The sequence below is a fragment of the Maniola jurtina genome, chromosome 7, assembly GCF_905333055.1.
Source record: "Maniola jurtina chromosome 7, ilManJurt1.1, whole genome shotgun sequence".
NCBI lineage: Eukaryota > Metazoa > Arthropoda > Insecta > Lepidoptera > Nymphalidae > Maniola > Maniola jurtina.
This window is the reverse complement of record NC_060035.1, coordinates 198,877-214,683: the sequence shown is the minus strand read 5'-3', so window position 1 is coordinate 214,683 and position 15,807 is coordinate 198,877. Positions and strand designations below refer to the sequence as shown.

Genomic DNA, 15,807 nt, shown 5'->3' with positions numbered 1-15,807 from the left:
CCACGTGGACGTAGTGGCAAGTATGATCTGGGTATTAAATATTACGTATATTCTTAACTAGCTGATACCCGTGACTTCGTTCGCGTGGATGTAGGTTTTTTAAAATTCCCGTGGGAACTCTTTGATTTTCCGGGATAAAAAGTAGCCTATGTACAAACTTTCTCCTTTATAATATTAGTGTGATTTTCACAATTCTCAAACAATCAAGTAAATGGAGAGCCAATTAGTAATATTTTCATTTCCTTTTAGACGCATTATTTTGTTATAAAGGAAAAGGTATTTCGGAAAACAATAGAAAAATTAACGAGAAGACGTTATTATTACGAGTTTCCTTAATATATTTTACTTATTTTATTTTTTGTTTCTTTGAGTGGCAGTGGTCCATTTTAGTGGGAATTTGGGAGTTTTCAGCCTAAATGAGAGTATTACAAATTAATAACTAAAACACTACAAATGTAATTAGTGTCTACACAGTATGGATATTAATTGGATACGGCTCAGGATATGGCTTTTCCTGCCTGTTTGCAGTGGGAGGGCGGGCGGTGCATACCGCATGCTGCATGTACCATACAGATTTGTCTGGTTCAGCGGATTATAACAATTTAAGCTTTTGGTTCCTTGTATATCGTGGACTTCCGCAAAGTAACGCCTGCTTCTATACAATATCTAAAATCGTATCTTCGATTTTGTATGTCAATGCTTTCAGGTACCTACACAGAGCTATAACAGTTCGTCTAATTGAAATTTTCAGCCGGCCCATTCTTTGATCGCTGAAACGGAAAATACGTCCTAGAGGCTAGATACCCTGAAACTTATTGAGCGTGGACTAATTTGACTACTGAAGATTTATTATTTTGATGAGTTCAAGGACTTATCTTGCGCTATCTGAATCCAACGACTCTTTGCGACACGTTTGATGTCATCTATCTATATGGTCAGCCTCAGAATTCGAGTAGCAATTCCGCGAAACTATTGCATCAAAAACCTGTCACACTTATGACCTTTTTCTATAAACACGCCACACACACCTATCGCATGTGCGTAACCGTGCCACGTGAGTGTGATCATTAAAGTGCTACACGACTTACGGCCTTTGACTGTACCTAGTCGGGGGTCTTCCAAAGCTTCGCTTTTCGATGCGAGGTCACCATTCTAGCACCTTGGGACCACAACGCGGTGACAACAGACAACAAGAAACCTAGTTAGGTATACTAGGACGTATATCCAGCAATGTAGTTACGTCAATCGATTGTCGATCATGATCAACCCATTGCCGGCTCACTACAACGGGTCCAGCAGTGGACGCATACAGGCTGATGGAATGGATTGGTTCCCCTGCCGTTGAATTGAGTTTATGATTTTCCAAATAAGAAACTTATAATTATAAAAACAGCTGCTGAGTAAATGCTAATGACCCAAAAGCTCACATATAATGAGTGTGTGTACAGTATAATCGACACAATATTATAATGAAAAAACAAACAGCAATTTGCTAAAAGCTTATCTAGACACGATGGGTAAAGTTTCATCTAAAACAACATGCCGAAATTGAAAAATATCAAGCAGTGTTATTCTCTGAAATGCGAGGTTCGTCGTAGAGCTCGTCGTTGTATGACATCTGTAACTTAGATAGATCGATAGAAAAGTTTTCGTCGCAGTAAACTGCAGCACTTGTTTTCGGCTGAACTTTAAAGTGTTCACAGGTTATTGTTTTTCACACATAAAAGGGCAATTAAATACTCATCACTACCCATATTATAAACGCAAAAGTGTGTTTGTTATTTGGTTTATTAATTTGTTCATTTATCTATCAATTTTATCGTAACGGAGAAATAGATCGACGCTATTTTAGCATGGGTATAGTTAACCACCTGGCGAGTGACATAGAATACTTATTATCCTAGAAAATTAAAAAAAGATCCAGGGAATTATTAAAATCCACAAGGATGAAGTCGCGGGTATCGGCGAGTCTTAATATAATTTTAGTAGCAGTTGCAAATTACAAAATAGTGAGTGACCGATATAATAGTTTCAAGTGATCGCCTAATGTTAGAAAGCCAATGTGAGTAAAATACTCTCATCAAATTTAAAATTTGATCCAACTGTCGACCAACCGTTAGACGCCGTTGTAATAGAATGCGATTACGTAGGTACGTGATCATCATAGCTCCCGCGAGCTTTGGTCGTAAAACTAGCGATCAAACGTGCTCATGCGTCAATTAGGGCTCTCTGCCCTAATTGACGCTCCCTAATGATTGCGCTAATGTAAGGGAACATGTAGTGATTGCATCGCTCATTCACGTGATAGACACCTAATTGTGCCCTATTGTGTCGACGATCTATGTTTCACGAATCACTTAATATACCAACATTATTTAGATTTCTTATTCTCGGCACACATTTTATGACGACATGTTACGGAAAAAAAACTTCAAAAAGACCTAACTTGAATGCCACTTACTACAAAGCATAAAACTACTTCTTGTTTATACATATATTGGTATGAATATGGTTGAAGTCGGTTCTTTTTAAAAAGTTTTTATTTTTATTTTAAGCTTATTAGTGTAGATAAGTATTAAGTTCACATTACAATCAATGTACATGTGCGTGTATGACTTCATACATAAGAATGATACCTTAACCTAGAAGTACCTAAATATTATAATATACAAAAACCTGATTTGGTCCCTTGGTTTTAAAAAAATCGCAAAACACACGTGCGTATGGGTGGAATACAGAAACTTCTTTTTTAAAATCTGTTAAAAAGATAGAGATCAAAAACTGTAGATTAAATGAAATTTTTAAAGCAAAATCTGGATAAATAATCACTGCTGTATGTAATCTTGCTTAATGTTATTAAATATCTATATCACTATGTTTGATTTCGTCGCTGTATCAACGTTGCAAACGAGAGTCCTTGTTTAGAGAATAAGATTAGTTCACGTCACGTTAAGAGGGCTCTCTCCGTCACTCGTTTCCACTCATTTCATACTATCGTAGTTCCAATTTCATTTGAATATTAAGCAACCTAAGTCCATGAAATTTTGCAGACATATTCTAGAAACTAATATCTATGTCTGTGGTTTTCCAGATTTCTGTTAAAATATTCGGTTTCAAAGTTACGCGGTCTTAAAAATTTTCATACAAATCTTGGAGCCCATGTAATTTTAAAACTACATATTTTTAGAAAAATCTAAAACACCACAGACACAGATATTAGTTTCTAGAATATATCTGCAAAATTTCATGGGCTTTGCTTGCTTAATATTCAAATGAAATTGGAACTACGATTGTATGAAACGAGTGGAAACGAGTGACGGAGAGAGCCCTGTTAAGCACGTCTAAGTTACGAGACTTTTCGCGAGTGATGTACGAAGATGCGATGTAAATCCCTGTGAAAGATAAATGATTACAATTTCACACCGTATTACCTCAGAATCGCACGAAAATGGGATTCACACCTTTCAGCGTTTTATTGATTGTTTTCTCACATCGTTTGTCTTTCTAGTTTTTTTAGTCTTTCACAAAATACGCAATTCGAAAACTAAAGCTTTTGCGTCTGACTCAATTTACTGTTTTATCACTTTGTAAACATTTAACAGCTCTAATTTTCTAACGCAGTAAATATAATATTTCTGCATATTATATTCCGAAAATTGAAATGGTATAAATTAATGATAAGTTAATATTAAAGCTCCAGTATAGTTTAAAATCCCAACGTATTCAGGAAATGTTAGTTAAAATGTTGTAAATGCTGTTTGCGAATTGGGCTATGATCCTTTGAAAGCGAAAACGTTCAGTAATCAGTTCGGCTTGTTCTTGGTTGCACGTGGCATATACAAATTAGTGCTATATAATGTCCCGGAAAGCTGATATTAATTAGGACCAATGTGCAAACTGTAGATGTACCAAAAATAATGAGTCTTGTAGCGTGATACCCATGGGATATATGAGGACTTAAATTATTTGTTTAAATCTCCAATTAGCAACCCTGCAAACAGCTGATCGTGGAAAAGAACCCTTAAAAACCCGAAGGACCATTTGAACGTTTGTCAAGAAGCAGAGATTAGCCAAGTTTATCTGTATTTGTATATTCCTCTTTCTCCTCCAACAAAGCGTAATACTTGTTCTAGGAGTAGGTACAACAACTGTGCAACGGGTGGGGTTTGAACCGACGACTTTTCGAATTTCAGTCCACTGCTCTAACCGTTGAGCTATAGAGGCCAATCTATGGCACTAGTTTGGTACTATAGTACTAATACCTCGTATTTTGTCATGTGTATTATGATTTTTCAAACACGCTGGATATGCCAAATGATCCTGAAAACATTCGCCCACTGCTTTAGCCAAGCTTATTGAGCCCATGTTAGCCAATGATTAATAGTTTCTTAACATTTGTTCATATCCTGCAGCGTCACAAACATCTTCCTGGTGAACCTGTCGGTGGCGGACCTGCTGGTGACGCTGTTCTGCATGCCGGTGCAGATCGCCAAGTCCGTCACTCTGCTGTGGTACTTCGGCGAGGTCATGTGCAAGACTGTCAACTTTCTACAAGGTAATCTTTCATTACAGTGAACCGATGATGTAGAAAACCCAGAGTAACTTACATGGCTCAACGCGTTTGCGAAACTGAAATGACAATGGGTGGGGCACATAGTTTAAACCATTAGGGATTTTAAAAAACCGTTAAGGGTTAGAATCCCAAGGTACTAGAATGGCAACTTCACACTAGAAAGCGTAGTGTTGAAAAATCCCCCATAAGGTGGGCAGATAGCATCAAACGAGTCGCAGTAAGTCGGTAGAATGTTTCGAAAAATCCTATTTTGAATCGTCTAATGTCTAACAAAGGTTTAAATCCAGACTTCTTTAACAAGGAGAAAGTTGCGGGCGATGTCTTGTTTAATTGTTAAAGTTGGACCAATTAGTTCAATTTAATTAGAGAGATTGCATTGACGCCGGCCGATTAAAAGGCCAATTTCGCAGACATAAACTGGGAACAAACTCGATTGCCGAACTTTTAGTTTGTCTTCATTTAAAACGAAATGCTTAATCAATCCCTTAAATTGATAGCCGAGTCAATTATTTTTAAATGAATTTATAAGAGGTTGTTAACATCCTTCGATTTGATGGAAATATTTTTATAATTTTCCATCCTTTTTTGAATAGATACTCAGTCGTAAGTTAAATTTGTGTAAAGTAAGTATTCTTTGAGAATTTGGGTGAGAACTAAGTCCGCCACGCTGGCCCAGTGTGGATTGGCAGACTTCACGCACCGTTGAGAACATTATGGAGAACTCTCATGCCTGCAAATTGCCTCGCAATATTTTTCTTCACCGCTATAGCAAGTGTTATTTAATTACTTAAAATGCACATAACAAAAGTTAGAAGTACGTGCCCGGTATCGAACCCCCGACCTCCGATTAGAAGGTGGTCTCTTTACCACTAGTTTATTCCAGCTTCTAGGCACACGCTTGACCACAATCACACCTGATGGAAAGCCTAACACGGCTTTTTTAAATTTGTCTACGACAAAGAAAGTACCCTTTATGTCGCGGCCACATGAACGTCGCGTTGTTCGACGTTTCCCGTTAAATGTAGATGTAGCTACGATCCATGTGCAACGGCATTCACAATTTGGCGTTAGATGATATTAATCCTAATTCAATTTGCATTAGACGTTACGTTCAAGAGTTTAACGCATTGATTATATTTATATTTTTATGGCGTTGTTGGACATTGACGTTAACTTAATGTGGCCCGAGTACTGGGAGTTTTCTTTGGATAATAATGCTCTGGGTCCTCAAATCCCAGATTACTAACTCAGTAAAAAAACACCAAAAAAAAAAAATATTTTCAGGTGTGGCAGTAGCTTCCAGCGTGTTTACAATAACCGCCATGTCCGTGGACCGGTACCTCGCCATCACGCAGTCTCTGCGCCAACCCTGGATGCCCTCGAGGCGAGGAGCCTGCAGTCTTCTCGCAGCCCTGTGGCTCATCTCCTTCGCCATATTCGCCCCCTTGCTAGCCGTTGCAGCAGTCGAGAAAGAGGTCATTCCTTCACTATCGAGGACTAGGAATGGTTCGGTATGTATTACTTTTTATCTTCTATCTTAATTTTTAACCCCCGACCCAAAAAGAGGGGTGTTATAAGTTTGATGTGTGTATCTGTCTGTGGCATCGTAGCTCCTTAAATAATGAACCGATTTTAATTTAGTTTGTTTTGTTTGAAAGGTGGCTTGATCGAGAGTGTTCTTATCTATAATCCAAGCAAATCGGTTCAGCCGTTTGAAAGTTATCAGCTCTTTTCTAGTTACTGCAACCTTCACTGTCGGGGGTGTTAATAATTTTTTTTAATTTACACTTGTTTGAATAAAAATATATTCTATCCTATTTTGTCTGGCGTAAATTCTAAAACCCGTACGGAGCGATTTGCCTCCTTGTTTCTAATTCGAATAGACAAGTTATGGAACGCCCTTCCTTTATCACTTTTTCACTCCAATTTTTATATGTACTTATACTTTTAAGTCAATCTTCAAGGCAAGTGCGCTCATAATAGTTATCGGCATGCCAAATAGCCCTATCCATCCAGTAGTTTGAGCTGTGCGTTGATAGATGAGTCAGTCAGTCAGTCAGTTTTTCCTTTTGTGTATTTAATCTCACTGTATAATATAAGCTTATAGCTCAAACAAATATTGATATAATTTACAAAATTGACTCAACTGAAAATCGAGCTTGCTTGTTTAAGTTGTTCACTCCGTTGAACCAGAATCGTCTTCAAACATTAAAGAGCATGCTTGATATTATTAATATCACAAGAATTTTGCAAAAGAGCTTTAATCTAGTTCAAAAGTTCTTGGTACTTTTAAAATTTGTCTTTGAGGAAAAATTCTGCGAAATCCGAATAAGACGTACTAAAGCTGTACTAATGAAAGATGCCACTCTGAAATACTGGCATTAGTTGACTTTCTACTTTAGAGTAATGCTTCCAACTTCCAAGGATAAGAACTACTTACCTACTTTGAACTAATCACCTGCATTCACAGCAAATAAATGATTTATTCATTAACAAGACAAACATAAACAGGATTAAAACCCGACTACTACCGGTGAACTGCCGACAGATAGCGATAGATACAGTAAAATTGTTTTTCCGTCACTTGGTGTATTTTAACAATGTACTATACTTATATTAATGAACTCAGAATTCTTCGTCTTTCATTTGATATCACACTGGATAAAATAATTTGGGGACTCCTAGTTTTTTGTATGTTACTTCCGTCAGGATGATTTTTTTCGTATAAAATGTAGCCCATGCCACCCGGACTATAATAACGAATTGATTGACACCTGATTCATCAAAATCGGTCCAGTCATTTTGGCGCTACGGTGAAACACACAGAATCTGATACAAACATACATAGATACATAGACTGCTAAAATCTTGAGCCTTCTGGCTTTGCTGTAGTCGGGTAGAAAAGTTAGAACCTAAAATTCCAACGCGTTGTTTGTATAACATTTTTAGAGAGCTTGCAAAGGCTTACTTACTTACCAGTTTAGAGTTTAGTTTTGCCATGTGTAAGTTGACTTCATAATACTGTGGATTCCCATTGATTTAGGTTTTTGAAAATGCCTTAGAATGTCCGTCTTCGCGATACAATATATCTCTGTAAGTACCGATAAGTATTCGTCAAAATCGGTTAAACGGGTAGACTGTGAAAAGACAGAATAGTGTGGGTTACTACTTTTCAAATGATACTCTAGGGGGCTATGATTATGTATATTAGAATTTAACGCTGGCTTTAATTTAGTGATAAAATTTATTCCCGCAAGTTACACTCGAAAATAGACTTTATAGGTATGGTGCCTTTGTACAAGCATCGTGTTTTGTTTGTATATTAAACTAAGTTTATTATGGCATGGTTAATGAAATAATATTGGCTATAATGTTTGAACTTCGTCTCATTTCAAAGTTAAACATGATTTAAAATAGATTGATGGTAACATAACGGATAAAAACCATAATTTTTTAGCAATAATAGAACCTAACTACCTATTATTTAGAAGTAGAAGTATTTATTTAGTAGAATAATTAGCTGATGCCCGCGACTTCGTATGCGTGTACATAGGTTTTTTTGAAATCCCGTGGAATCTCTTTGATTTTCCGGGATAAAAAGTGATCTATGTGCTAATCCAAGACATTTTCTATCTCCAATCCGAATTTCAGCTAAATCCGTCAAGTAGTTTTTGCGAGAAGGAGTAACAAACATAGACACACATACACACAAACTTTCGATTTTTTGCTTGCTTCTAAAGAGGAGGTCAAGAGAGTCGTGATAACAAGGTGATCTGTCAACTTGAAAATGCGCTATTTTAATTTAGCGTACACTTGAACTAACAAGTGTAAATTAAAAATTTATAACACCCCCGACAAGTGAAGGTTACAGTAACTAGAAAAAAGCTGATAACTTTCAAACGGCTGAACCGATTTTCTTGGATGATAGCTAAGAACACTCTCGATCAAGCCACCTTTCAAACAAAAAAAACTAAATTAAAATCGGTTCATTCGTTTAGGCGCTACGAGGCCACAGACAGATACACAGATACACAGATACACACGTCAAATTTATAACACCCCTCTTTTTGGGTCGGGGGTTAAAAAAGGTCTAACTGATCTATTAACGCACAGCTCAAACTATACTGGACGGATCGGAGCTGATATTTGGCATGCAGATAGCTATTTTAATATGACGTGGATGTCCGCAAAAAGAATTTTTGAAAATTCAACTCGCGTAAATAGGGGTTTAAAATTTGTGTACCTAGTCCACGCGGGCAAAGTCGCGGGCATAAGGTAGGTATATTATAAAGTCACAAAGTAGGCGGCAAAGGACAGGTGCCTTTAATGGATAACTGAGACGTGATGGTTTTCCCTCATTCCTTAATTTATGGCTTTTGGCTTTTAGCTTTTATTTCCGTTCACGAATAAAACTTTTGTTCCTTAAGTACTTACTTTATATCTTACAAATTCAAGGACCTGCTTTTGAATTAAAAGAGAGTGCAAATCGAAAGTTTTCCCATAATTACGCATCCATCTCAACATTCACAATATAACACCCTAAGTAATTAAGAGAAATTAGAAGACAAGCACAAAAAAAAATCTACAAATGTAAATAAATTTTTATCTTGAAATAATATATTTTCATTCTCCGGCGACGCTAGATTTTTTATTAAGATATCATATTATATTATGTTCACAAAGAAAACGTTTAAAGGTCATGTCAGACCATTAAAAAACGGTTCAGAAAGCGTAGGGACTAATAATACGTTTTCTACATCAAAGCCGAATATGGAAAATCTATTATTAGGAAATCTTTATAAGAATGCTGTAGGGATATACGATAACAAGATATTTATGACGTCTTATTTTTATAAAGAACATAATTTTTGTATTTTTTTTATAATAATATAACGAGCAAACCATGAACATTTGCAGCACGAGACGTACCGCCGCCGTATAATTTGTTGATAATGTTTTATAGTGAAAATTACTAAGGCATTTTAATTTTGCCTTTTTTCAGGTGTACGTAGAAACCGTCATAGAATTCTGCACAGAAAAATGGCCCGACTCCATAAGAAAGGAATTATTCGGCACTTTCAGTTTCATTTTAGTCTACGCGGTACCTGGTAAGTTATTTTTATCATATCGTTTTTAGGGTTCCGTAACCGTAGGGTGCCAACGGTAATCAGCTATTACTAAGCCTCCGCTGTCCATCCGTCTGTCTGTCTGTCAGCGGGCTGTATCTCGTGAATCATAATAGGTAGAGAGTTGAAATTTTCACAGAATGTGTATTTCTACTGTCACTATAACAACAAATAATAAAAATTTCAAAATGGCCGCCATGACAAATTGATAATTGTTATTACTTATACGATGGTACGGAACCCTGCGTGTGTGAGACCCACTTGCACTTGACCGGTTTTTTAATTTATAGACTAGCGCTTGACTGCAAACAGACCTGCTGGCAGGTCTGATTGCAGTCAACGATTTACCTACCTACATGCTAACTGAAACTACACAGCGAGTTGCAGGGAACTGCTAGATTCAGGCAGTGGCGCAAGACTGTGATCTATGTCAAGCAGTAGACGTTAACCGGTTGGCAATGATGATGATGATGACATTACGTCAGTATGGAGCGCGTTAAAAAATCTTTTGAATAAACACGGGTTCAAAGGCTTATTTAAGTTTTTTTGTGGTAAATTCGTAGAATCCAACCTCGAAATTGGGATATTTCAAAACTTTTTCTAATAAAATTTAAGTTTAATTAACGATCTAAAAGCCTCTTTAGGACGTCGAGTGCCCAGACATGATTGGGATCGCTAATTGAGTGTGCCAGGCTTTGACGAAAAAATGTTGTTCATGAATATTAATGATAGAGACTTTTGTGTGTTTGGGACTTTAATAGGGGTTTGAAGGTCAAAAGAGATCGTTAATTTAGGTTTAAATGTCCTTATTGTTAAAATGGCCGCAGTCAGGGGGTTCTTCTAGTATACGATTTTGCCTACATGCAAGATCTCATTTCTAGACCCAGTGGCTCTGCAGTTCAATCTGCGTGTATGTATGTATCCGTGGTATGAATGTACTGTCTACTTGCGTGTCTAGGAGGTTGATATGTCAGTTAGCTAGTTTTTATTTTATAACTAGCTGATACCCGCCACTTCGTCCGCGTGGATTGAGGTTTTTAAAAATCCCATGGGAACTTTTTGCTTTTCCGGTATAAAAAATTGCCTATGTCAAAGTTCGGGGACGTAAGCTACCTCTGTACCAATTTTCATACAAATCGTTTCAATAGATGGGCCTTTAAGAATCCCGTGAAAACTCTTTGATTTTCCGGGGTAAAACGTAGCCTATGTCCGTCCCCGGGGTATAAGCTAGCTCAGTACCAAATTTCATTAAAATCGCTTCAAAAGCTAGCAGACAAACAGACACACTTCCACATTTATAATATTAGTATGGATTAATTGTACAAACATTAGGTATATCATATTTTTTCAGGATGTATCGTAGTCGTATCCTACTCCTTGATGGGAAGAAGATTGTGCTCAGTGCTGCCACCATTCGATCAGACGGAGGGCAGTGCGAACAGTCAACAGGTAGATTATGATCTATACCTATGATATTTTACGGGCTGTTAGACGACCGGTGAATGTGATGCTGAAAATGTGGTGCTGGAGATGCCTCTTAAGAATAAACTGGACCGCACATCGTACAAACGTCTCCATACTCAAAAAACTAAAAAGAAATCATAGACTTTCGCCATAGGCTACGTTTTAAAAACCAGAAACACAGCTATACCTGCTTATTTGTTTCTAAAACGTGTCTATAAAACTTCTTTGAGTTTGATTGGTTACTATTTAAACAAGAACTAAACTACTATAAAACAACCCTAGGATGCATTTCCACTAACTCGGAGCTGGGCGGAGTGGGGCGGAGCGAACCGTAAATTGGTCAATCACAGTGCTCAAATCTCCACTACGCATCAGTGGAAACTGTGTAAGTGGACCGGAGTGGAGCTGAGTGGACTTTCAAATAAAATATATAAACATGCTGCTCCGAGCCGGACAGAATGGAGTCAAGCAGGCAGTAGTGCCGAGCGGAGGGCACGAAGCGGAGGATAGACAAATTTGATTAATCGGAATATGGCTCAATGCAGCTCTAGTCTGCTCAGCTCCACCCCATTCCGCTTCAATGGAAACACTTGCTACTTTTAACTGCTTTTCTCCGCTTTACTCTGCCCAGCTCTGCGTCAGTGGAAACGCACCCTAACCCATAAAATTGGTGAATTATATTGATGTTACGCTTTATTTAAAATATACAAAATACATACAAAAAGATGATATTGGCAAGGATCTAACTGTGTTTATTCACCTTTCCGAACAATCCGAAACAAAGGGCCGTCCCAAAACATTGATTTGCATTTATATAAACTTTGGATCAAGCTTACGGAAAAACAATATCCCTTCGCATTATTATCTTCCATTTTTAAAAATAACAATAGGAAATAAACAATTTGTTTTCTTAGCCCGAAGGGTCTGTTTATTTTTGTAAGGGCTGGCATTTCAATCGCCAAATAAAATTCTTAACAGGGCTCTCTCCGTCACTCGTTTCCACTCGTTTCATACAATCGTAGTTCCAATTTCATTTGAATATTAAGCAAGCAAAGTCCATGAAATTTTGCAGACATATTCTAGAAACTAATATCTGTGTCTGTGGTGTTTTAGATTTTTCTAAAAATATGCAGTTTTAAAATTACAGGGGCTCCAAGATTTGTATGAAAATTTTAAGACCGCGTAACTTTGAAACCGAATATTTTAACAGAAATCTGGAAAACCACAGACATAGATATTAGTTTCTAGAATATGTCTGCAAAATTTCATGGACTTAGGTTGCTTAATATTCAAATGAAATTGGAACTACGATTGTATGAAACGAGTGGAAACGAGTGACGGAGAGAGCCCTCTTAAGAGGGGTATCTCCGCCACTCGCTCCATACAAACGTAGTTCCAATTTCATTTGAATATTAAGCAACCAAAGTCCATGAAACTTTGCAGACATATTCTAGAAACTAATATCTATGCCTGAGGCTTTCCAGATTTCTGTTAAAATATTCGGTTTCAAAGTTACACGGTCTAAAAATTCACATACAAATCTTTGAGCCCCTGTAATTTTAAAACTACATATTTTTAGAAAAATCTAAAACACCACAGGCACAGATATTAGTTTCTAGAATATGTCTGCAAAATTTCATGGACTTTGGTTGCTTAATATTCAAATGAAATTGGAACTACGATTGTATGAAGTAATTGGAGTAATGGATTGGACGGAGAGAACCCTGTTAAGAGAAGTATCAAATCAATTTTTTTATTGCGAATATGAGTAAAAAGTGCAGATGTTACAAAAACAAAAACGGTACAGCCAAATTATACCTATTAGCATGCAATATTTTATGACAATAGGTATAACCAGTGCAATGTTATCTTGACGATTCTTACTTGTAAAAGTTTACTTGAATAAAAATATTATATTCTATTCTATTAATTTAATATATTATCTACTTATCTCTTTTCAGCGCCTACGGTTAGTGCGCGAGAGAAAGCGAGTGGCATGGATATTACTGCTACTGGCAGTTCTGTTTGCACTGTGCTGGCTTCCATACAATATTCTGCAGCTGCTGCTAGATGTGAACGCTGTTCGAGAAGATTCCATAGCCTTGGTGCTGCCGTATACACTGCTACTAGGTAAAAACTCAAACACTTACATTTCTCAATACAGTGTGTAACCCGAACGCTAGCAAAAACTTAGCGTTATTATTATACTACCTTAGCTTAAACTTAATCCAATGCCAATAACCATTTGCCTTATCTCGTAGTTTTAGTGATTTAGTATTTTGTAAACCCGTATTGTATAAGCGTGCAAAACTCGGGTCAATGCCTTACCTACGACGCGGCATTGAGAGAGCGAGTGACCTATTTACGGAACGTTCGTTGACCTCTAACGTCAGTCAGATGTTTTATTTGCAATATATTGTGAACTTTAAAAAAATACAGGTTTTTTTTAAAGCCTAGTTTTTTATGGTATCTTATCAGCAATCATCAGTACTAAAACCTGTCTTAGTATTTGCTAGCTTCTGGTTACACCCTATATAATTAGTATCAACATCAAAACCGATAGACGTCTACATAACAGCTAGACACAGGTCTCTTGTAGGGCCACACGTCACGGTCTTGCACCGTCTGAATCCAGCGGCTCTCAGCGAGTCCTTTGGTGTAGTTTGTCCACCTAGTACAGGGTCTTTCAACGTTGCACATTCCTGTACGAGGTCACCATTCTAGACCTTGGGCCCCATCGGTATCGGTCATGACGTACGCGACAGGTCGAGAGGCAATCGGGGTGTGAGGCGGGAGGACGCCCGTGCTCCGCACACCCGCACGTCACCCGCGCTTGCCCGCACTGTGTGAGCGCGGGTGCTGTGCGTTCCCACCCCAATTGCCATCTCGACTTAGGTTAGGTTAGGTTTTACGTCTCGAAACTTGGGGTTCTCCCTATAACGTAGAAGTTCATCAAAAAGAATTCCCAATATTTTCAAGGTTAGCTAGCAACTTCTACTAAGTGTATTCTTTCTGGTTCCAGGTCACACGAACTCTGCGATCAACCCGATCGTGTACTGCCTGATGACGCGCAACTTCCGTCGCTCGCTGCGCAAGTTGCTCTGCCACGACCCCGGTAACATACACTCTAGTACTCATTTCCATGTAAGTTCACATACGGGTCGATAACTAGCGACTAACTTGTGACTAATGAGTATTGCCTTGCGATAGGGAATATGACAGTCGCGTATTGCCTGATACTGACGACACGCAGCTTCTCAGTGACAAAATTGCTGTAATTATAGATGTGATTATTGAGCATTTGACACAAGTGCACCGCAAGTGTCGATTGAGATAGTGTGAATTATTATGTGCCTGTCACCTGCATGAAAAATAAAATCAAGGATTAAGGAAATTGCCGTCTGACTCCTTTGTAACATTATGTTTGGAAATATGGATGGAGCTGTTGCAGTGTAGTGGTTAAGAGGTCCGCGTCCTATTCTGGAGGTTAGCGATGGTAAAGCAAGTGATATTTCATTTCTTAAAAACGCACATAACTCCAAGAAGTTAAAAGTGTGTGCCCGGAACCGAACCTCCTACCCTCTGAATAGAAAGGTCGACGTCTTAACCACTAGGCTATCACCGCTGAATGAAATGAATCCATACCTACCGTTGATCTAATATTTTTTTTTGCTTTGCATTTCTTACTAGGCAAAAGATAAGAAAATAATACTTTCACGTTCATATTTAATTGACTGAAGAATCAAGACTCGTTATTAAAACTAGCTGCTCAACATATTATTAGTTATACTTAGTCGCAGCTAGAAAAAGAGATTTCATATTTGATCATTCTGATGTTAGTGACAATAACCAGCTTCATATTATTTTGCTCTCAGAATCACTCGAACTTGGACCACAGTGTACTAGATTATTCTAGTAATCTCTCCGTTTTTATCTTGAATCGACAACTGTGTAATATTAGGCTAGGGATGACGTGAAAACAAAGAGACGTATTAGTTTCATAACCTGCCTAACGTAAAATGTAAGTAACATTAGACGCCTGCCAGTGAAGGCGAAGGCTTGACGTTTTATTACAAGTTTCCTAACTGTCGTGAACCGTGGTTGGGTGAAATATTTCAGCAGTTTGTAACTAGCTTCTTCTACGTTTAATAGGAATTCGTTGGGTTCCAGATGCAAGGCTTACGTCAAAAGTCTAACACATCGAGCACGCGCACCACGGTCACGTTCCGCAGCAGCAACACCCAGCGACAGTCCACGCCCAGCATCCAATACGGCCGCGTTCACAGACCCTCGCTCAGAGACCCCGCCTGGAAGGATAGGGGAAAAGCACAATTTATATAAGGAACTAGCTTCACGGTTACGCTGCATCACAGCAACAACCAGCGACAGTGACAGTGTGACAGACCCTCGCTCAGAGACCCCAGCTTGAAGGATAGGAGAAAAGCGCATTGTATATAAAGGACTAGCTTCACGGTCATGCTTCGCAGCAGCAACACCCAGCGACAGTCCACGCCCAGAATCCAATATGGCCGCGTCCACAGAGCTTCCCTCAGAGTTCCTAGCTGGAAGGATAACCCTCCAACCACCTCGCTCAGAGACCTCAGCTGGAAGAATAGGGGGAAAGGGCAGTTTAGAGAAGTTTAT

General features: G+C 38.2%; 1 protein-coding gene across 1 annotated transcript in view; it reads left to right on the top strand.

Moving 5' to 3' along the window:
- Nucleotides 1-15,569, top strand: part of LOC123866683 (QRFP-like peptide receptor) — a 76,908-nt gene extending 61,339 nt beyond the window's left edge. The window contains exons 3-9 of the mRNA XM_045908363.1: nt 4,413-4,555; nt 5,858-6,084; nt 9,576-9,681; nt 11,051-11,148; nt 13,125-13,293; nt 14,186-14,307; nt 15,334-15,569. Coding sequence (XP_045764319.1) covers nt 4,413-4,555; nt 5,858-6,084; nt 9,576-9,681; nt 11,051-11,148; nt 13,125-13,293; nt 14,186-14,307; nt 15,334-15,504 — 1,036 coding nt within the window. The 3' untranslated portion in view covers nt 15,505-15,569. The remainder of the gene's footprint in view (nt 1-4,412; nt 4,556-5,857; nt 6,085-9,575; nt 9,682-11,050; nt 11,149-13,124; nt 13,294-14,185; nt 14,308-15,333) is intronic.
- The last annotated feature ends 238 nt before the right edge of the window (nt 15,570-15,807 follow it).